Source organism: Eublepharis macularius, chromosome 1, assembly GCF_028583425.1.
Source record: "Eublepharis macularius isolate TG4126 chromosome 1, MPM_Emac_v1.0, whole genome shotgun sequence".
Taxonomy (NCBI): domain Eukaryota; kingdom Metazoa; phylum Chordata; class Lepidosauria; order Squamata; family Eublepharidae; genus Eublepharis; species Eublepharis macularius.
In genome coordinates, this window is record NC_072790.1 from 8,287,262 (window position 1) to 8,311,051 (window position 23,790).

General features: G+C 47.2%; 1 protein-coding gene across 1 annotated transcript in view; it reads right to left on the bottom strand.

Annotated features, from left to right (window-relative positions):
• The window catches only part of PCSK2 (proprotein convertase subtilisin/kexin type 2), a 206,697-nt gene extending 183,316 nt beyond the window's left edge, over positions 1–23,381 (bottom strand). Inside the window, exon 1 of the mRNA XM_054999690.1 lies at positions 23,173–23,381. Within this exon, the coding sequence (XP_054855665.1) occupies positions 23,173–23,355 (183 nt within the window). The 5' untranslated portion in view covers positions 23,356–23,381. The remainder of the gene's footprint in view (positions 1–23,172) is intronic.
• Between the last annotated feature and the right edge of the window lie 409 nt (positions 23,382–23,790).

The window sequence follows — 23,790 nt, forward strand, 5'->3', positions numbered from 1 at the left end:
CTCAAGAATGAGACAAGATTGAGCCAGGATGTCTGCATTCACACCTCACTGAAAACCAGAGTTCAGACTAACAGTGGCGAATAAACAGTCTTCAAATCAGGGTCTCAGATCAAAATAGTGGTTCACGTTTGGACAGCCACATTAAATGCAGTTCAGTGAAACCCTGGTTTTTCACAATGTGTGAAGCAATCTGATTTTCCTAAAAGGTGAAAGTTTTGTCCTGGATAGAAGATGGTAATCCCCGTCTAGAACTAGATGCCTGCCCAAGAGTTGTTATGACATTATCAGAGTAGCGTAGATGGTTCTTGCCTCAGAGTCCACGCCAGTCACATAGGAACATGCCCTCCGCCTACTGAAATGCGACCCTTTTATTTGGCAGACTATTTAACACTCCCCGACGGTTTAGAGCCAAACACCCTGCCCTGCATCTGCCTTCCCTTCCATTCACCAAGATCGAAATCAAGTTGTGAACAGGAAGGGGCCACATCCCGACAGACCATTTTATTCACTTAGAGTGCATAAGAAAATGGTGTGTCTATGGCCGGTTCTTTCCATTTTCTTTTCTTTCTTTCTGACAGCTCATTCATTGAGGTCTCATAGCCAAGGTCCCGTGAGTCCTGCAGGTCCTATGGGTTGGGAGCCTCAGCTGGGTCACACAACCCCGCCAGCTAGGGTTGCCTGGTCCCTGTAGCCTCCTAACGGGAAGGGCGTACTTGGCACGCCTCCTGCCTTCTGTGCGCTTGGCTTCCGCATCCGCTCCCGGTGCTTGTGTGAGGGCGTCACTTCCTGAGAGATTGCCCGCAGCTAGGAAACCTACCCCCAGCTGAGTTCCAGGCTCCTACAGAGCGAGCTTGTTTCTGCACAGAGGACAAGGGTTTCATGCTTTAAGCTTCTGCTTGCATACGTTCTATAAAAATCAGCAGAACAGAGAAGTGCCGCCACTCAGAGTGACGGAGAGGATTCCTCTACAGCTCTGCCTATGGGCGTGTTCCTCAGTTCGGTACACCTTTTCATGAGTAGGTTGCATTCCATGTGCCATTCCCCCCTCCCCAGGTATGCTGCCCGTGGTCCTGGCTTTGAGAGCAGTGAAGTCAACTCTGCCTCTTCCTGTCATATGACTGTTGTCACGTGACCTCCCATGCTTGCAGTTCAGTGAGTCCTAGTTTCAGAAAGGCAGAAGACCATGCCTATATAGGTATTCCCGCATTCAGAGATTAGTGCTAGAGATAAAGAGGTGCTCCCTGTGTCATTAATGCTCCATGGTGTGGCTCTATCCCATAAAGCCGTCTACATCCTTTCTTCTCAATTTACTGGACATCATTTTAGAGAAGAATTACTTTAAATTTGATAACAGCTATTATTTACAACTCAAGGGAGTAGCGATGGGCTGCGCCGCGGCTCCATCAATTGCAAACCTCTTCATGTCAAACCTGGAGTCCCAGTGGATGTTTAATGAGTCCATGAATCCCTTTAAAAAATCCATCCTCCTTTATCGGAGGTACATTGATGATTGTATTGTCATATTGGAAGAGGGATCAGTGGCAGAAGAGTTAGGCAATTGGTTTAACACCTGGCACCCAGATATACAGTTTACGTGGATGGGAAGCAGTTCTAGCCTGGATTACTTGGACGTTACTATCTATCGTGAGGGTCAGAGATTGGCGGTGCGTCCTTTTAAGAAACAGACAGATCGCTGCTCTTACTTACATTACAAGTCCTTCCACCCCAGAGGTCTCAAAAACAATATACCTTTAGGCCAGTTTTTGAGACTGAAACGTAATTCTACCAACCAATGTTTCTATAATAATTGTGGGGAGGAGCTAGGGTTTTCCTTTTTGGCCAGAGGCTACCCTAGCAATATCGTGGAACGAGCGAGGAGCCGTGCCGACGCAACAGACCGGCAAGGTCTGTTAACACCTAGGGTAAGAGCAGAGGACAACAGGATTAAGTGGGGGTTGGATTACACCCCCCTTTCGGCCGGCATTGTTTCCATCATTCGGAAACATTGGCATATCATTAGCACTATCAAGGGGTGTGAGACTGGGCTGGCAGTAGGTTACAGACGCACACGCTCAATTAAAGACATCCTGATCCGATCGGAATTCACCAGCGCCGAGGAAACCGCAATAAGACCTACAGGCCATCATGCATGCGGTTCCTGTAATGTGTGCAGCCTAATGGTGAAGCGTGAGGTCATTCGACCCGACCTATTACCTTCCAAGAGGGGCTTTACCAACTGCAGATCAGAAAATGTGGTTTATATAATCCAGTGTAAATGCCCTGCATTATACATAGGGAGCACCACCCGTGCTTTAAGAGTAAGAGTCCAAGAGCACATCTCAAGGATTAGGAATAAGGTCGTGGAAGCGCCTCTGGTTAGTCACTTTCTCAAATGCAAACATCCTAACAATGAATTTAGGGTCTCTGTCATCGACCAGATAGTCCGTCCCCATGCCACTGACCTGGGTAAATTATTACTGCAAGTGGAATCTAGATGGATATTTAAATTAGACACTTTGGCCCCGCACGGGCTTAATCAGGAAATGGATCTATTGTGTTATTTATAATTTTCCCTGAATGTCTCTTATATTTAAGTTCCTGCGGGATTTCACCCACAACTTGTGTAATGGAATCAGACCCTTCCTTGATAAAATTGTTGAGTCCCCCTAATTGATCACATAGTCCGCAGACCAACTTTGGAGCGGTGGGAGAGCAGAGCATAGAACTGTTGTGAATTTGTGAGTACAACTTCATTAATTAAGAGAAGAGATATGTTTGTTCATGTTTGAATCATATTTGTAATAAGTTTCTTACGTCTTCCATGTTACAGCATAGTCAGTCCTAATTGCTTCATGCCTGATGATGAAGTGAGTTTGCCTCACGAAACGGGTTAAATAGAAATATTGCTTGCTAAACCCCGTCGGCACCATAATGTGTTTATTTTGGGTCTGTGAACCTTCACGAGAAGACACTCGGTTGGCTCTCCACCAAGCAGCGCTTTTCCACCTCGCTGGAACTTTGCACTTTACTCCTATATTTCGGACTGTGAATTGTTGATTGCATTTATTGTATTTTGTATATAATGTATGGATGCACCTTTTGTATTTTGAACACCTATTTATGTATTTATTAAGTTATTTCACTGGTATTGCATTTTTGCATTGCACTTTGGCACTTTTATAAATTAAAACCAAAAATTATAGTTCTGGTGGGTTTTGTAGTTTTGTAAACAACACAAAGGCTGGATACCCAAAACAGAAGATGGAACTTGGTCTATAAACAATGGGTTGGATCCAGACTTAATTTCCCAGTGGCAGAATGGGACTCTCCTGCCTCTTCCCTCCCACAGCAGCCCACCAATTGCCATAAAACCCTGGACGACAGGGGGCCCTGAGGAATAACACGAGGGGGTCATAGAATCAGTGGGTCTGCATTGGCGGTCTGCAGTGAGAAGGCAGAATGGGTGGAATTTCCCAGTTTAGTCTGGATGTAACCCAAAATTTGGAGACCCCAGATCTGGGGAGGGGAGGGTTGAGAATGTTGTAAGCACACCTAATCATTGCTGTGTGCATATGAATGGCAACCTATTGATAGGGAAAACCCCATTTGTTATTTTTTACTAAAATATCAGCTGTAGGAAAATGCTCGGGAACAAATCAATATTATTTTCTGTCTACAGAATCAACCAGGTAGCCTTCCTGCCAGTGAGCCCACAATAAATAATTAAAAGCCCTTGAATAATGCATGGCCTGCTCCCCCCCACCCTTACGTCAGTCAGATCTGTCTCAATGGGAATTCTAAGAAACTGGCTTGGCAAGTTTAGCTTTTAGGGAAGTTAAAATGGATAGTGCATACACTCCATAGGAGAACAGCATTCTCTTACAACAGGCAACCTGGGAATACGACATTTTTGACTGTTTACAATAATGAGATCAATTTTGTTTCCCACTTTTGGTGGGAAACAAAATATGGAATATATGGAATACGGCAAAAATGGAAGTAATTTTTTAAAAAATTACCATTGGCAATGATTTTATCTCCATTCAAATTCCTAAATACAATTAAAGGTATGTGACTCTGTACAGCGGTGGCTCTGCTTTGTTTAAGCTGTGAAAGCAAAACCCAAGTGTACAAGGATAGAGGAGACGTTAGTCAGCATTCTGCCGTGAAGCAAAACTCCTCAAGGGATATGCTGCGCAGCTCATTCGAATGCATATCCTTATTTAGCAATGGCAGAAACTACAGTTATAAAAGTGCCTTTCTAAAACAAATTTTGAGAATATCACACATCTAATTCAGGACCTGGCTCCACAGTGTGAATCAAAAAGTTAATTTGGTGGGGCCAGGGACAGCCGGAGTTGATGTTTTTGCGAGACTGGGGTACAGAAATGTCCCCAAGCATTTTTCTAAAAAAAAGTGGGGGCGTCCTTTTTCAAAAAGGAGAATGACACCTGAGCCCCCATGAAATCTTGGAAGATGATGATCGGCATGGTGAGGGGGAATTGCCTAGCAACCACAGCATAAGAGGACTGGATGAAAGAACCCTGGCTTTGTGGAGAGAAAGTAATGTCAAGATAGAAAGTGGTAACAGAAGGGAAAGCGGGAGAGTGGGAAAGAAAGGAAATGGTGATGGGGGAGCCCAGAACCTGGGGGGAAAGGCCAGAGACAGCAGGGTCCAGGGAGACCAAGCGGGGAGAAATTGGGGGTCCACCAGCAGGGTGATCCCCCCCCCAGCAAGTTATGTCAGCCCCCCACTTGTTCCTTCCCTGATTTTCAACGGCTGGGCTCTGTTGAGGAATAGAATTTGTTCCCCTCTTCCCATAAATATTTTTGGAGATGTATTTAGGAATGACTTGAGGCTGTCTCTTTCTGGGGCGAGGCCACAGTTCGATGGTGGTGCGCCATGCTTTGCCTTGGCAATTCATGACCTTGCTAAATAAAGCCCTTTATGGGCTGTTAATGCCAATTGATAAAAGGCAGCTGTTTATTGCCCCCTCTAAATTGGGGTTAATCTTCTGTGTGCTGATACACTATCTTTCCTTTATTACGTCAATCAAGTAAAACAAACACATCCTTTTAATTAGTTGCCCTGCAGGTTCCCAGCCATTAGCTTTTGAACAGTATATGTCTAGGTGCATTAATGTTCCTAAAATTAGAATAAAGATCAAAAAATGTAAAGGAGGGGAAGAAAAAGAGAAGAAATGTGCATCTCCTTGACTAATTTCTTAACACACATACCCATCCAAGGAGTTTTAAAGTATTTTATTAGCAGAGTCACCTGGGTAGAGCAATAACTAAAGAACTAAGAAATGTAAAGGGGACAATCCATAAAAATGGAATGTTGTGAACATCAGATTGGGGGTGAACCTCTTTGTTCCATCATAGCTTTTTTTAAAAAAATGGTGTTTAAATATTTAAGATTATTATTTCCATTTGAAGAATGGGAGACATTAGAATAGGAAAATCTATGGTTTAAAAAATCAGCATAAGAGGATGTCCACCCAAACCGGTAGTGCTCCAAAATCCTCTGGCCAAACCTGGCAGGGCTGCTGTCCCAGGATTCCCCCAGCTACATCTGGGAGATTTTTCAAGGTAACCGCTATTAATTGTGTTTCAGCCATGGGCGGTGGGATCCCCCTTTCATCTCCTAATAATGTAATCAGGGCAGGATCTTAAAATGGATAAAGGGCAGCCTAAGAAGTTGTTGTTAAAAAGGTGCATCCATTACAAGTACATAAAAACTGTTGAACTATTTTTTCAAAAGTTTTTACTTAGACTTTTCTGTCAGTTTATAGACAGGAAAATACACAACAGCACATGTGCTTATAAAAATAAGAATCATGCAAGAAGCATTAGTTTTACCAGTTATTCCTTATGCAAAACCTTCAGTGGACAGTCACGGCTCATGCAGACGTCGGGTGTAATTCCTGCCAAGCCTCTACCATGTGGCTGTGCCGGAATGGCCTTGAGAGAGACAGCTGGGCGATGAAGAGCGTGCAAAAACCGCCTCGCCCCTCACCTCGGACTGTCTCGCAGCATATTCCTCCCCTAGGCTTAGACTCAAGTCACAAAGCTCTTCTCCTTACCTGCAGGCCCCTCCTCCACCTGCTGCCCCTCACCAATCTTAGTTCTGTCCTTGCCTATTCTGGCCCCCAAACTGCACAAGAGGGTCAAAGAGGCCCCCAACGCTCCATCTAGTCCAGCAGCCTGTTCCACCCAGCAGCCAACACCTGCCCTGGGGGGGGGGTGCCAAAAAGCAAGGCACAGACGCCAACACCTAGCCCAGATCCTGTTGTCTCCTAGCACTCACGTTCAAGGGCTGATTATTACCTTTGGGTATGGAGGTTCGTTTCAGGCCCCATGGCTAGTAGCCACTGCTGTGCCCACCCGACATGACTCTGTCTGACCTTTTCCAGCCGACTCTGCTTCTGCCTCCCGGAATCTCTTGCCCATCAGCTTCATCCCCCCCCACCCCCCACCTGCCGCCACCATTCTAGTATTTGGGAGAGGAAGATAAAGTTTTCCCTGCCTGCTTTCCCAGTCCTGTATACATTTGGATCCCATCCAGCAAGGCAGCTTTTTCAAAAATCTAATTTCAGCAACTCTGCACATAAAGGAAGGGATTCAGGCAAAACAGTAGAGACAGCCACAAAGCCTGGAACCACCCATACAAAAGACTTAATGGGATACCAGGCATCGCTCTCCATAGGAATGCAGCCTGAAAATGCCAAGAGCAGCAGGTGAGCCCCTCCGTTCCAGAGGCAGGCTGCTATCCATCCCCAGATACTCTAGATGGGTATTCCCTAAGCATCGTGTAGGCACTTTCTTTTGCATGACTTGGCGCAGCTCACGACACATACAAAGAACTGAAACTTATTGGCAGCAATAAATTGGTAGAAGCATATGCGTTCTAACACATCACAATCTGTTTTAACAACTGAGATTCTTTTACCAATTAGCAAACATTATTTTGCAGTTAAGATGTACACAAATGTTTTTCTTATGGGTGCGAATTTTTTTAATTAGACTGGAGTGAATCATACCAAATAATTTGCTTCTTATGTTATCGGTTTGGTGGTTTGTGAGTAAGCTCCAGTTACCTCTGCTTTGTTTTACAAAAGCCACAATGTGTTGTTTTTCTTGCTAAATGCATTCACTGCATTCTTTGGGATGCTGTCGCTTGAGAGCCAGTGTTGTGTTTGGATTAGAATGGATCACTGGGGGTGATGCAGGTTCAAATCTCCACTCAGCCATGAAGAGTCACTCTCTTCCACCCTAACCCTACCTCACAAGACGGCGGAGAACTTTAAACAGAGGAGAGGTCACCTATGAAAGCTCTCCAATTTCCTTGGGGGGGGGGGAGAAGCATAAAAAATTAAAACACTAGTATTAAAAGTTGTTTAAAGAAGAGATGGTGAGAGCGATGCCTACGGGACCCTGGTCCTCATTAGGGATTAATCGACAGGCCAATTTCATGTCTTTTTCAGCTTTGTACGTTTTCCCTGTCATCAGTTTTCGACTAATATGTTTTCATTGCTGTCAGGGACCATTTTCTTTTCTGTCATTTTATGCTTTATTCTATTTACTTACATACATTCACTGTCGAAAAAAATCCAATTGACAAAAGCACTAATTTTAGCCAGGGAGGGGATAAAGAAAGAGAAGCCAGTGTGCAGACTACAGGCTCACACAGGCTCAGTTTCTCACAAGAAAGGAATGAAACGGAGGAGACATTTGAATAAAGCCGGGCCGTTGAGGAGGCCCCCTCAGCCCAAGGTCTCCCCTCAGCGGGGAGGGGGTTCAGTCCCGAGATGAAGCCTTCTTCCCAGCTGCTTCCATCCCCTTTCCCTTTGCACCTTGGGGACTGACCAGGCCCTCGGCTGCAGGGGTTGAAAGAGTCCCGTGATTCCCTGGTCTTGAAGGTGGCCGTGGCTGTCACAGCCTACAAGCTGCTTCCAGATTCCTGCTCCACCTTCCACAACAGTAAAACATATAATTTACATTAAAATCACAATAAAACTGCAGAATGTCCATAAAACACCACCTCCAGACAGCGACCTTACAACCCACCCCTGCCAGTAACACACGGAGGGGTGGGAGAAAGAGGGGAACAGGCAATTCAGTTTAAGTTGTAACTCATTTGGGGGGGGAGGCAGATGGTCTAATCCCCCCCTAGCAAGAGGCCAGCTGGGAGGCTGTCTGGATGACTGCTGGACTGGCCTCAACCACATGCCTGGCGGAAAATCTCTGTCTTACACGCTTGTCGAAACTATAGAAGATCCTGGCAGGCCTGCGTATCCACTGATGGAGAGTTCCACCAGGTTGGAGCCAGGACCGAAAAGGCCCTGGCTCTGGTCGAGGCCAGTCTAGCCTCCCTGGGGCCCGGGACCACCAGTAGATGTTTGTTGGCTGATCTCAGCACTCTCTGGGGCACATATGGTGAGAAGCGGTCCCGTAGGTATGCCGGTCCCTGTCCGCTAAGGGCTTTGAAGGTTAAAACCAACACCCTGAATTTTATCCGGAACTCCACGGGGAGCCAGTGCAGCTGCTGCAAGAGGGGCGTAATATGCGTCCTACACGGAGCACAGGTAAGGTCGCCTGCAGCAGCAGGATTCTGGACCTGCTGTAATTTCCGGGTTAAGCCCAAGGGAAGCCCTGCATAGAGCGAGTTGCAGTAGTCCAGTCTGGAGGTGGCCGTTGCACGGGTCATTGTCGTTGGGTCCTGGGTCGAGAGGGAGGGGGCAAGTGGCCTGGCCTCCTGAAGGTGAACAAAGCAGACGAGGCCACTGCTGCAATTCAGGCCTCCATTGACAAGGAGGCACCCAGACTCCTCCTGACTGCTGGAGCAGGCACAAGTGGTGCCCCATCGAAAGCCGGGAGGCGGATCCCCAGATCCAACAGCCCACAATCCAAGCACAGGACCTCTGTCTTCACAGGGTTCCGCTTTAGTCGACTCTGCTTCACCCAGCCAGACACAGCCTCCAAAGCTCTAACCAGGAGGACATCCTGGGCAGAGCCAGGCTGGCCGTCCATCAACAGATACAACTAGGAGTCATCCACATACTGGTGACAACCCAGTCCGGAACTTCATGCCATCGGGGTGAGGGGGGCGCATATAAAGACTGAACAACAAAGTGGAGAGTATCGTTCCTTGAGGGACACCGCACTCCAGCGGGTGGCCCAATGATAACTCCTCCCCCAGTGCCACCCTCTGTCCCCACCCACGGAGAAAGGAGACAAGCCACTGTAAGGCCATCCCTTGAATCCCCACATTGGTGAGGCAGTGGGTCAACAGATCATAGTCAACCATGTCATACGCTGCTGACAGATCTTAGCAGCACCAGCACTGCTGACCTGCCCCAATCCAGCTACCTGCAAAGATCATCTGTGAAGGCAACCAGTACTGTCTCCTTCCCATGACCTGCACAGAAACCTGACTGGGATGGGTGCAGGACAGAGGGATCCTTCAGGAAAACCTGTAGGTTGCATTGAAGAGTCCACTCTACTGCATTATATCCCATTGAAGTCCCTCCCCTCCCCAAGCGGGCAACCCTGTGTATCATGCAGCTTCCCAGTGGGCAGGGGACCAGCCCTAAGGTGGCTTTTGAGAGCGATGCCACCTGGGAAGCAAGCTCAGCGCTTCTGTGTTCAAAATTTGCAGTGCAGCCCTATCCAAAATGACGCCTGTCATTTATTTGGATCAGAACTACTCTGCAAAAGATCCCGCTGTCAGTCTGAGCCGTGTTTGTCATGTGAACAAAAAAAGAAGGAGTCTTGGTTTTGTGCCTCACCATGGCAGAATCAATCAGGCTACGTTAATACCATACAACATGAATAACTGTTTTATGGTGCAAAGTGTAAAGCAACTTTAAGAGTTGATGAACCGTGTGTTTTGAAAGCCGGATACAATTTGGTTTGATCTCTGATGAATTGATAGTGGCTCCATGGGAGTTGATCAGAAAGATAGTGAAGTGCAGGATTACCGAGTGTGAGATAAACTGCCATACATGGTATATTGAAAACTTATGGCCTTTTCTTAACCATTTGGACTCCTTTTCATTTTGTTTAACATTTCCTGTTCTGCGGAAAGTTTTTACTTTTCTTCATTTCCAGTTTGCAGCATATCTATGGGAGAAGAAGGTACAAGAAAGTACCGGTAGAAGAACATTTATGTATTTATGGTCAGCAATCCATATAGGATGTAATAGATGAAGTGCAATCTTTACTGCAGTTTAAACACTAGGGAAAGATTTCTCTCTGTAGTTTTTACTAGGTATCTATCATGGAGCAATCGGTGGAGTGCTATTTGTTATCAGACGATGACAAGTTTGTTTCATATGAGATTGCTTTATTTGCCTTGGCAGCTCAAACAAGACAAAGGTTTACTTGGGAAATTCTGGTCTCCTGTGTCATGGGGGTGGGGGCGGGGGGTGTAGAGAGCCTGCTCCACATACAAAAGGTCTCAAGTTCAATGCCCTGCAACTCCAGTTAAAGGAACAAGGAAAGAGGCGGTGGGAGAGAGCCCTGAGAGCCCCGCTGCCAGCCCATGCCAACGATACTTCCCTTTATAGGCCAATGGTTCCTCTGACTCCTGTAAAAGGAGTGTTTAGGAAAACATTTAAATTTCTGCAATCACACTACCCCATTCCTTTGGCAGGGCGAGGAGATATGTTTTAATTGGATGCATAAATATTTTCCTTGTTTTGAGCATGTCTTTTCCAGTGACTTTTGCCACTGACACACTGGAACAGGCTGTTTCTCAAGGTTAACAGGCCGAGCAGCAAATACGGAGCGATCCCGTGCACACCCCTTGGCAGCTGAAATTAATGGGAGCTGCACAAAAGCTGTGCTTAGAATAGCTAATAGAATAATAATTAATGGAATGATATTTCTGCAGTCACTGAACTGGCATGTTGTGGCAGCTGTTTTGTCATTTTAATGAAGGAGATTACACAACGTGGTTCTGTCCAACATGTTCTACTTTTGACTCGGCAGAATGACCCCCAGAAAAAGGTTTTGGCCTCCTCTGGGCTCTTGTCATCTAGGTAACCAAGAAGTCAAAATGCCTTGAGCTTGCTTGGAACTGCAAACTACCTTGCAACTCTCCAACACAACATTCTATAAAATACTACCTGCTGATCCTACAGAGCAATATAAAAGAGAACTCAATAAAATATTAAAGACTCTTCCCGTGGACATACAAGAATGCATCCATACAGACACACCCCAGGAACCACGGCCAGGAAAATTCTACCTACTACCCAAAATCCATAAACCGGGTAACCCAGGACGCCCCATCGTCTCAGGAAGAGACACTATCGTGGTAGGAGTCTCAGGATACATGGACTCTATCCTCAGGCCCTATGCCACCAGCACACCCAGCTATTTACGGGACACCACTGACTTCCTCAGGAAAATACAGTCCATTGACAACCTACCTGATGACACCATCCTAGCAACCATGGATGTGGAGGCCCTGTACACCAATATCCCACATGCAGATGGACTGCAAGCCATACGGAATATTATCCTGGACAAAACCACAGCACACCTCGCCACTGAACTTTGTCACTTTGTACTCACTCACAATTACTTTGAATTTGGTGACAACTTATATCTACAGATTAATGGCACAGCCATGGGCACACGCATGGAACCACAATATGCTAACATATTCATGGCGGACTTGGAACAACGCTTCCTCAGCTCCCATCCACTGGAACCACTACTATACTTAAGATTCCTGGATGACACCTTCATCATTTGGACCCATGGGAAGGAAGCTCTTGAGAGATTTCAAGAGGACTTCAATAACTTTCACCCTACTATCAACCTAAGCCTGGACCACTCTACACAACAGGTACACTTCCTGGACACCACTGTACAACTACATAATGGACGAATAAATACCACCTTATACCGGAAACCAACAGACCGATACTCATATCTACATGCCTCCAGCTACCACCCTAAACATACCACTTGGTCTATTGTCTACAGCCAAGCCTTACGTTACAACCGTATCTGCTCCAATGCTCTCGACCGAGACTCACACTTAAGAGATTTACAACAAGCATTTTTGGGACTACAGTACCCACCAAATGAAGTGAAGAAACAAATCAACAGGGCCAGACTAGTACCCAGAAACAGTCTGCTCCAGGACAAACCTAAAGGAACTAACAACAGAACACCGCTGGTTGTCACCTATAGCTCCCAGCTCAAACCCATCCAACGTATCATCAGTGAGCTACAACCCATCCTGGAAAATGATACCTCTCTCTCAGAAGCCCTGGGTGGAAGACCTTTCCTTGCCTACAGACAGCCCCCCAACCTTAAACGACTTCTCACTCACAACCATGAATCGGCCAGCAGAGTCACCAGCACAGGTACCAGGCCCTGCAACAGACCCAGATGCCAGCTCTGCCCCTATATCTACCCAGGGAATACAATTACAGGACCCAATGGCATCAACTACACTGTCTCTGGCTCTTACAGCTGCTCATCCTCCAATATGATATATGCCCTCATGTGCCAACAATGTCCTTCTGCTCTGTACATTGGACAAACCAGCCAACCTCTACGCAGATGAATAAATGGACACAAATCTGACATTAGAAATGGAAACGTCCAGAAACCAGTGGGAGAACACTTCAATCTACCAGGACATTCCATCAAAGACTTAAAGGTCGCTGTAGTTCAACAGAAACCTTTCAAAAACAAAATCCAACGGGAGGCTGCTGAATTGGAATTCATATGCAAATTTGACTCTGTCAAGCTGGGACTGAATAGAGACTATGAATGGTTATCACATTATCACAGGTAACAGATTTCCTTTACAGTGGCGTGGTCTGGGGGAGCCCAGTGGCGCCTGGTATGGGCTTTTGGGGACCACAGTTCTCTTTGTCAGATGCATCTGGCAGGGAGAGCTGTGGTTATCGAAGGCTTATACTACATAGGAATTGGATGCTTTTACTGCTCCAACTAACACGGCAAACTGACTCCACACCAAAAGGAGATGTTTACATTTACTAGCAAAGGAATGTTTTGATTGCACCCTCCCCCTTCCTCCCCCTAATTGCCTCTTCTCTCTCCTCCCCTTCTCTCCCTCCTCTTCTATATTTGACCAGTCTCTGTATCATGCATCTGATGAAGAGAACTTGATTCTCGAAAGCTTATGCTACAATAAAATTGGTTAGTCTTAAAGGTGCTACTGGACTCTTTTTGATCTTGCATTTTATAGTGCTGCAAACTGTAAAGGGTGACAAGAAACTTGGAACGTTCTGCTAGTGTTTGAAAGTATACAGAAAGACAGCCTTGAGAGAATTTTGCACAAAACTTCCTTTCTCCTTAATGTTCTTGAACCACTGAAGAGTCACCAAGGAAGCACAATGGAAGCAAAGAACAAAAGAAGAAATGAGGAGCCCCAAAGTTAAAACAGCAGGATATCAACATGTAGAAATGTTTTTTTAAAAAACTGCAATAAAAGAAAATGGTGCAAGGGAAAATGGTTGCTAAAAGGTTAGATTCTCAAAATAACTTTAAATCGTAAATAGTTGTCCAAGTGAAGTAAGACCTTTGGCTTGACTTACTGGCCTATCACGTTTTATAACATGGTGCCCTGGAAGAGTGGAGGGAAATGGGCATGTATGTCAGAGCAACAATTCTCTGTTTCGAGCAAGATCCTCCCCACTCCCTGTAATACACAAACACACATTTTCAAGGGGGACATGGAAGATGTAAAAGACCATCTTTCTCAAAGAACAAGACATTCTGCGATGTATTGTCGAAGGCTTTCACGGCCGGAGAACGATGGTTGTTGTGGGTTTTCCGAGCTGTATTGCCGTGGTCTTGGCATTGTAGTTCCTGACGTTTCGCCAGCAGCTGTGGCTGGCATCTTCAGAGGTGTAGCACCAAAAGACAGAGATCTCTCAGTGTCACAGTGTGGAAAGGATGTAGGTCATTTGTATCTACTCAGGAGGGGTGGGGTTGAGCTGAGTCATCCTGTAAGAGTTTCCCAGGGTGTGGAATGCTAATGGCGGGAGGCTTCACTGTATCCTGAGGAGGTTCTTTTGCATATGGATTGGTGCTTGATGAGCTAATCTTCTCTGCAGGGCTATTGTCGGGGATAGAATGTTTTGTTAGCCTGGTGTTTTTCAGAACTGGAAACCATGCTCTGTCTGAAGGACATTCTGCCTTTCTAGTACATACATTTCGGGCTCCAGTCCCCATTTGAGGAAGTTGGGGTATTGATATTTATTACAATACTTATATGCCAGTTTTCTATCCAGTGAGGAGCCAATGCAACTTATAACATCACGCTCCACTGCTCCATTTTATCCTCACAACAGCCACTCTGTGAAGTAGGTTCAGCTGAGAGAAACAGCGACTGGCCCAAAGTTCCCCAGCCAGCTTCCATGGCAGAGTGGGGGCTCAAACCCGGGCCTCCCAGATCCCTGTCCAACACACTCGCTGCTACACCCTGCAGAACATAAGCATGTAAGCAGAATACAAGATCATATTTCCTGATGCAGTGGGACGGAAGCAGAGCGGCAGGTTGCCTGAATCCCCTCTTAACATAGGAACGGCCACCAGCATAGACGGCTTTACCAGCAGGCTAGTCAGCTTCATGGCGCTTGGATGGGTACGTCAGCGGTGATTCCAGGGAAGCTCATATGTAAAGGCACTGGACAGTCATGCTGGGCTGCTACGTCAGGGGAAGGCCTTGGCCTTGATGCCCTGTTTGGTAGCCCTCCAGGGCAACTGGTCGGCTGCTCTGCGATAAAGGGTGCTGGACTAGAAGGACCACTGCAAATCATGGGATCATAAAATCCTAGAGTGGGAAGGGGCCTTTCAGACCATCCAGTCCAACCCCCTGCCCAGTACAGGAACAGCCTAAAGATTCCCAACATGGATTCGTCCAGCCGGTCCATGAAGATGGCCAATGAGGGGCAACCCAACTCATCCCCAGGCAGCTGATTCCACTGCTGGCTTACTCTTAATGTGAAGAAGTTTTCCCTAACGTCCAGCCAGTACCTTCCCTCCTGTAGTCTGAATCCATTGTTTCAAGTCCTATCCTCTGCTGCCAACAGGAACAGCTCCCCCCCCCTTAAGCAACAGCCTTTTTAACACTTAAAGAGAGCAATCACGTCTCCCCTCAGCCTCCTCTTCTCCAAACCGAACATGCCCAGGTCCCTCAGTCTTTCCTCTTGGGGCTTGGTCTCCAGGCCCCGGATCATCCTGGCTGCTCTCCTCTGCACCCATTCCGATTTGTCCGCATCCTTTTTGAAGTCCGGCCTTCAGAACTGCACACTGAACTCGGATTCGGTTTCATTTTCCCGGGCATGTCGGATGCTCCTCTCCGCAGGTCCGGGGGGAACCGTCTGAGCAGCCTGACCGGGCGGTTGACCCGCGAGGGTTAACCCCCAGGACTCCCAGTGAGGGAGCCTGGATCCGGGGCGCTGCGGGAAGAACCCCCTGGAAGTAATGCAGGGGGTAAATTGCCCGCTTGCTCCAACGGAGGCCGGCAGACTTGCGCAGCACCGCATGTGCTGCCAGACCATGGAGAACGGCAATAAGCAGATTTAAGGTGAAGACCTGTAAGTAAGCGAATCCCTTCTGATTTTTAAGCATATGCGAAGGATCGGTGGGAATTGAAGCTAAAAAGGCGCAGACTTCTTCCCCTGCACCGAGTTTCGGAACTTAGTTGGCGCCCCCCCCCCCTAAGATGGCGACGAGAAAGCAGAGCCCAGCAATGAGTAAATCGGTGATGGCGACGTTACAGGGGAAGGGGGAAACTTTGGAAGAGATGGTGAGACGAGCAGTTTTCGATGCTGTGCAGCCCTTTGTAGTGAAACTGAATGAAATGGGGCAAAAGGTTGATTCAGTGGAGAGCGAGGGGAAAGCCATTAAAGAAACAGCGACCGGAGCAGAGCAGTCTGTGCACGAGAACGCAGTACTCATGAAAGCAACAAGTAAGGAAGTGAAGCTTTTGGAGAATCAAATAATAGGATTACAAGTGGACCGTGCCCAAATGGTATTGCGTCTTCAAAATGTAAAAGAAGAGCAAAGTGAAAATTTAAAAGATTTGGTGTCTGGACTTTTGGCGCCATTCGCAAAGGCAACTAAACAAGAGTTAAAAAGCGATATTTTGGAAGTCCGGCGGACATCTTCAAAGTATGCAATGAAGCGGCAGCTGCCTCGCGAGATTATTATTGACTTTTCATCTAAGAAGACTCGGGACACCATCTTAGACAATTCGTATAATGTGGACTTGGATTATTTGGGCAATAAGGTTAAAATATTGAAGGATGTTCCATTTTTGGCTCGTAAAAGAAGATTCAAGTATAAAGGACTTGCGGTTTTCTTGAGGAAATGTGATATAAAATATAAATGGCTGTTTCCAGAAGGCGTCTGGTTCAGATATAAAGATCAAACTTACAAGATCACATTGGACGCGCAGCTGACAGACTTTTTGTTCAACCATCAGGAGTTTCAGCAAGAAGAAAGTTCGAAGTCTGAAGGGGAAAGTGGGGGGGGGAGGAGAGAGCGGGCGCAGCTGCTCCAGCTGCGCAGAGAGAATTGAGACCGAGACGCAAGGGGGGGGGGGAAGAAGTCCTGATCCTGAATATAATCTGTATTGTATAAGACCTACCAATCTGATAGCATATTAGAAAGTTAACTTTTAAGAAAAATTGCAGCATGAAGGGAATACAAGACATGTAGTGTAGTGTTTGTTGTTTGTATGTTGATTTTCCCTTTCCCCAGTTCTCCCTTCCCTTTTTTCCCCCTCCCCTTTATACTTTTGTAGTCTTCTGTAGTTTTTTTTAATGTTAGATATTAAAAAATAATAAAAAAACTTTAAAAAAAAAAGAACTGCACACTGTACTCTAGGCGGGGCCTGACCAACACGGTATATAGTGGGACGATGACATCCTGTGATGTGGATATTATGCCTTTGTTAATACACCCCAATACTGCATTTGCCCTTTTGTGCTGCTGCGTCACCCTGACCGCTCGTATTTGTCTCCCCATCCACTCATCTTATTCCAGTGGTATCCAGTAGAATCCAGGAGGCAATGTTGACATTTATTTTTAATTGTACTATCAATCAACGAATGTGGAAAGCCTTGCCATACTAGCAGGCTGGGTATCTTTGTGCTACCAGTCAATAAGAGCAACACTGATCTCGTGCAAAATCCAATCAGGCTATTCTCCCAGGCTATGGATGCCTCGTCATAGCGTCTTCCTTCTTGGCCTTCAGCCCTTCACTTGCGGCTTAAGACAATGATAGCTGGTAGGTAAGTGCCCTTTCCATGGCATGTAGACGGGGGGGGGGGGGGTCTCTTACAATGATAATGATATAAATGATAGCTAAATGGGAGGAGTTCCATATGGTAACCCGTTTGTGTGACTGGATCACTGAGCAGCTGAGTCAGATTTTAACCAGCTCGTCGCTCTGAAAAGTCAGGGTCACATTTCTAGCATTTAAGTTACATCGCAGACAAAGTATCAATGGGATTTATGGAGTAGGAAAATGGCCAAAACAAACCCACCGAAGATTCACAAGAAGTCCCTCCTGCCAAACATGTGGAGCTCCACCCAGTATACATATGCTTAAGAGAGACCCTCAACGCTCCACCCAACCCAACAGCCTGTTCGGATGGAAAGATCCTGTAGGCCCAGCTGGCCTCTTGCTAGGGGGGGATTAGACCATCTCCCCCCCATATGAGTTACAACTTAAACTGAATTGCCTGTTCCCCTCTTTCCCCACCCCTCCGTGTGTTACTGGCAGGGGTGGGTTGTAACTATGATCTGTAGTTCTCTGCAGGCCAAACACAGAAGACACCTTTCTCCACGCCCCTGCCCACGGCACAGGCTACATGATGGCCCTGTTAACGGGATGCTCTTGGTCCTTCTTAGACATCTCCCAGGAAGTCATTTCATTGCCTACTTGGGAAACAACAGCTACTTTCTAAATCAACTCTTTAAGGCAAACTTAAGAGGCTTTATTACAGTTGGATGGCCAATTTCCTACCTTCAGGAAGCCCTTTGAAAGAATGATTTTCCATGGATTATGTTTCACAATAGAAGGAAGGTAACACACACACAACCAATGTTGGGATTCGTGCTATTTAACTTTCCTCAATGATCCAAAGTCAGGACAGAGCACTGAGGTAGCCAACTTTGGGGGTTGATTCAGGATGGCAAAATCCCTAGTGAACTACGAAAGACCAACAAAAGGGCAAATGAGATTGAGTACATGTAGAATGGTGCACATTGGAGCAAAAGAAAGAAAGAAAAGAACCACCTAATTCCATGCAAGTGGTGACAGACTTTGAATTAGTTGTGAGTGACGAGCCAGGAAGAAAATCTCAGCATTGCAGTGTCAATTCAGCATGAAGAGTGTCAGCGTGGCATAGCTAAAGTGTTAGACTGGCTTCTGGGAGACCCAGGTTCAAATCCCCTCTTTGGCACGGAAGCTTGCTTGGGCCGAGCGGTGACAGCCACACTCTCTCAGCCTGGCCTACCTCACAGGGTTCTTGTGAGGATAAAATGGAGGAGAGGAAAGCAAAGTAAGAGTCTTTGGGTCCCTATTGGTGAGAAAGGCAGGGTATAACTGAAGTAAAATAGGTAAGTGGCTAAAAGGCAAGCAAAGTATTGGGAATTATTAGGAGAGACATTGACAATAAAACTAATGTTATCCAAAAGGCCGTCCTATTCATCTGTTGCACAGCCACATCCGAAATTCCATGTATGGTTCTTGCAGCCTGGTCTCCAAAATTATCTCACAACACTTGAAGATATTCAGAAAAGGAAGGTTAGGAGTTTGGAACAGGAAAATGCTGAAGTATTTGGAGCTTTATGGTTGAGGAAAGAGACCTGAAGGGGTACATGGAAGAAGCTGATGTCACCGAATGATGCCGAGAGATTTTTCTCCCACTCTCACAGCACTCAAATGCATCCCTCCCCCTGCCCCAATCTGAATGGAAATGGGTTCAGAACGGGCTAAGTTTGCATTCACGCAGCACGGGGCTTATTCACAGAATTCATTGCTGCAGGCTTCCATGAGGGCCACTGGCTTTGAAGGGTTAAACAAATTCATGGGGGAACAGCTGGTGTGGTTAGTGTGCTGACTAAGCTGGGGAGATGTGAGTTCAAGTCTTCACTCTGTTGTGGCCAGTCATTCTTTCTCAGCCCAACCAACCTCACAGAGTGGTTTTAAGAATAAAACGTGCACCACCCTAAGCTCCTCGGGAAAAGAGCCGGATTTTAAAAAAACCTGTAAGAAACAAATAAATAATGGATAAATGGAGCTTCCATGTTCAGGGGCAGTATACCTCTGAGAACAGTTGCTGGGCATGTTTCAGTGGCAAAAGGTCTGCAGCACTCCTTCGCAACAAATGTTCCAAAAAGTCATCTGGCTGACCGCTGAAGCCGAAAGGAAGGTGGGTACGCCGGGCATTTTGTCGGGCTCGTCTTGCATTTCCACAACAAGTATCTGTAATGTTGGGTCCTGTGCAAAGTTCAGCTACTTCCCTTCTCTTTTTTCAGACCCTTTGCCCCCTGCATTTCTCCCCCCACCCCCCACCCTCATGACAGAGACTGTCCATTTGTGTCTTAGGGGCATCGCTTCACCATTCATTTGGCTAATGCTGAGGATTACAATGTTGTTGTTTGCATTTTGCATGAAGTTTCCAATTCTGCACTGGAGAGTTGCATTAGCCCTGTTAGAGGTAGGTAGCCTTGTTGGCCTACTGTAGAACAGCAGGATTTGAAACGCTGCTGAAGAAGGGAGCTGTGACTCTCAAAAGCTGACACTCTTGTTGGTCTCTAAGGTGCCCCTGGACTCCAGTCCTGCTACTAACCCTGTTGTGATGAAATCGCTACTAGTAGCCTATGCTACCTTAGAAATAGGCTTATGTGTTGATCTGTTGAAACAGTATTAAAAACACTGCATCGAGGGGTATAAAATATATGGACAGACATCCACACCCTTCCTCTTTCCAAACACTTACCCTGTTATTTAAAAATAAGTTTGGCAGATCCTATACAAATAAGCAAAGTGCGGAGACAGCAGAAGCAGCTCTAGAGTTAAACATTAACTGGGTGGGAGGCAGAAGCGCTCCTTTCTCGTGGGGAAATTAATGTCATTACTGAAGAAGAAGCAAGGCCTTCATTAATACACAAACGTTAACAGTGCGGATCACTCCCCCCACCCCCCCACACACATCCCAATTCCATCCATTCCCATTACAACCAATAAGCTGTACCATACATCAGTACAAAAGTCATGCCCAATTTCTTTGTTGTTCAATGTTTCTGTTTCCCTCCTTAAATACTCCCACCTTGGACAGATCTGAGAAAAACAAAAGTCATATTTTTCAGGGCCGATAACAAGGTAAGGCCATCCCTGTGGGAAGGACTGAGAAGCATCTATGCAGGTCAGCAGCGGGTGGGGGGGGCTCTTTGGCAGGCCCACACCTTCTGAACCTGAACCAAACGGGGGGGGGGGGATGGGATAAGCGCGCAGGCATCTTCCTAGCAGCTCTGCAAAAGCATCCCAGGTGCTCCTGATGCAAAGGAGAAACCAAGGACGTGCTGCTGAATTTATTCTCATGCAGAGACAGCAGAGAACAAATGTGCCCGTTGTAAATCATTCAGGATGGTTTTTCTTACCCAAAACAAGGTGCGTGAAAGAGGGGGTGGGGAGTGGGGAATAAAGAGCCTCTTCCTAGCACTCGCCTGCAGTCCCCTCGGCCGCCTCTCAGGTCGTGCTGTCAGGAGACGAACAGTGTGATCCTAAAAAGAGTTATGCCCTCGGGAATCCACTGAAGTCAATGGGATTAGAAGGACGTAAAGTCTTTTTAGGCTCGCACTGAAATCCTACGGATGCTTATTTGGGTGCCAGCTCTGCTGCACCCTTCCAAGGAAATGTGGAGAGGACTGGGGAGGTCAGCTGCCTGCTGTGGGCTCCGGCCCATCTCTGTGGACTTGCTAGACATCTCGGGAGGTTGGCAGTTCTTTGATCTGTGAGGGTTAAGTGGAAACAGGCCTAGCTTCCTGTACCAAGAGGAAGTGAAGCCCAGATAAGACATTTTTGCTAACAATCCTAGGAAATGAACTTGGATTTGCAACTCCCGATGGCAAGGCAGAGGGAAAAGGTGGGGGGGGGGGGTTCAATGCTTATTCATACATCCTTTTTAACAGTCGCCTATGGGTATAACCTCTTCATTCAGAGGAGAACAGTTTGTCCCAAGCATTCCCAGCAGAAATGCTCTTGCTTCACTTCTTCCGCTTTTGCTTGCTCAGCATTTCACAAAGCTCCTCAATCTTAACGGTCCATTTCACTAACAGAAAATGCAACAGTGAAGAAAACAGACCATCCGGTGGGATATATGGGCAGGGCTGCCGAGGGCCCCAGGCCTAGATCCCTTCAGGTCCCTGCCTCACACCAACATAATCCAATCCAAACATCATAAGAAAGATGCGCGTGATGAGACCCGGCCAGTTCCATGGATCCCCCCCCCACTACATTGCTAGGAACTCTGCACCTTAGCCCCCCCTCCCCCCCCTCCACAGTCTCTATCTACAATAGCCACTTCCTCATATCTGGATATGCCAGGAAAGGGTGGGAGACCGAGAGTCCTAGCCAAGGAGTTTTAAACCAAGAAGCATTTTCTAAAAAATAGAAACTTGCCTACCAGATGTCATCTGAAAAGCCCCTAGCACGTCACTGACCAGTACCAGGGGAATTTCAGCCCCACCAAATGGCCCCATGTGGGACAGCAGTGGAAGTAAGCCAGGCTGATCTTTTTCTCTTTTTTTCTTTTGCCTTCATTTTGCTAATGAGCCCTCTGCTGAGTCCAGCCAACATCACTCTGCCTGCGTCCAGGCAGGCACGTTTTCCTTTCACACCCATCCGTCCAGTGTGCTTTTGAGGAGGCCAAGCCAACTCCTGCTGAAGTTAACAGGGAGACTCTCGTTGACTGCAATGAAAGTTGGATCAGATCCCTCTTGCATAACCGCTGGCTGGGGGGTGGGGGGAGGGAGGTGAGACAAAGAATGTTAATGGGGAGATTCTCTCGCTCTGTCAGTCTTGGGGGTGGGGCTTGCTCTATTCTTCCTAGGACTTTGCAGGAGCCAGGCGGACCCGAAGCAATTCTGAAAAACCAAGTCGTCTGGTTTGACTGGACTACTGAAATCAGGGGCAGTGGGAACCAAAACAACTCTCTCTAATCAAGGGAGGGAGGAACCAGGAGGAGGCGGGTCTTGAGGCTCTGTGTTAATGAGCGGGAGGCACATCCATCAGCAGTTTCCCCTTGCCTGAGAATCCCCCGCTGGTCCTCTTAGACATGACAGTTCTGTTCTCACTGAAGGCAGCGGCAGCGGTGTGGCACTTGGTGTCACGGCAACTGAAGCATGCCTTTGCATTGGCAGCCTCGGTGCCAACTCCTGAGGCCAAGCTCTTCTTTACATCAGTGCCTCAAAGCAACGCCTTCAGGTGAGAGATCCCTCTGTGCAATCTTCACAAGGATTCTAGGAGACCATTCTGGTCACCACTAGCACCGCCACCAGCACCGCCACCGCCACCACCACCCCTTGTGAAGGTTGCAACAGGAGAATTAAGCTGGCTGTATTTCACCAGCAAGTGATGGGCACCCGACGGAGCAGGTGGAGAGAACACCTGGGTTTAAGAGCCAAGTAGCCCTCCTGATCAGAGTCCTCGGAGGTCAGCTTCTGTTTACAGTGTGTGCATGCATGTTGTGTGTGTGTGCGTGTGTCTGTGCATCCATTGTCTAAGCCTCCTGCCTCTTAGAAACTATCAAGGCAAATTAGAAGCAATCTTGAGAATCTTCTAACTTGGTTCCAGAACAGCCTGGGTGACTCAAGGTATTGTCTAGGCTAGATTCTATCAATATTTAGCGGCACGGCAAATCTATTGTTCAGAGCAACAGTACTAAAGGTAGGGGAGGGGGAGCTGGATGACAAGCACTCAAGCACAGCTGAGAGTTTCAAAGAACTCTGCTCTCAGATCTGTCCTCTGCTGCAAAATGCATGCACAGCCCTTTCCAACTTTGCCAGGCAGTTCCACCAACACCATGCAAAACAGAGTGCCTGAATGAGTTTGGTCGGGTTGTTGTTTTTAAAGAAAAGAAAAAGAGAGGGCCTTACCTTCCTGACCCCACTAAAGCCATGTTCTGCAGCCAGCCGCTTCACCTCTGCTTCTCCCCCTTTGTGAACCTCAACCAAAAAATGATTTGTGTAGACGGCTCTTTCCGAGGCAAAGGCAAAGCGAAGCAGCCCCAGGCAAAAGAGGCCGGCGGTCTTCCAGGAGGGGACAGGGGCTGCCTTCATGACTCTTGTGGAGACAAGCGAGTTGTGCCGGGCGAGGGAACTGGAATGAAGATAAGCAGAGAAGAAATTGAGGGAGGGAGGGAGGGAGGGAGGGAGGGGGATGCCTGAGCAGCCGGCCAGCTGAAGGCAGCGAATCAAGGGGCGCTCAGCATCTCTCTGCCTCGCAAAGAGGGAAATCCAGTGGGCTGGCGGCTCATGAAATTATTCTGGCGTGTGTGTGTGTGTGCTGTGTGTGTGCGCGTGTGATGCCAGCTCTGCATTTTCGCCCCTGGCTCCTCCTCCTCTATCACAGAGAGCGGCTGCTAAAAGAAAGCACCAACCGGGGCGAGGTGAGATGGTGGGGCCGCCAATCCCTTCCCAGCAAGAGGGGGTGCGACCCTCCCTCCTCAGGCGGACTTGGGGGGCGGCCCTGCCCGCGGCTGCCGCTTTCTGATT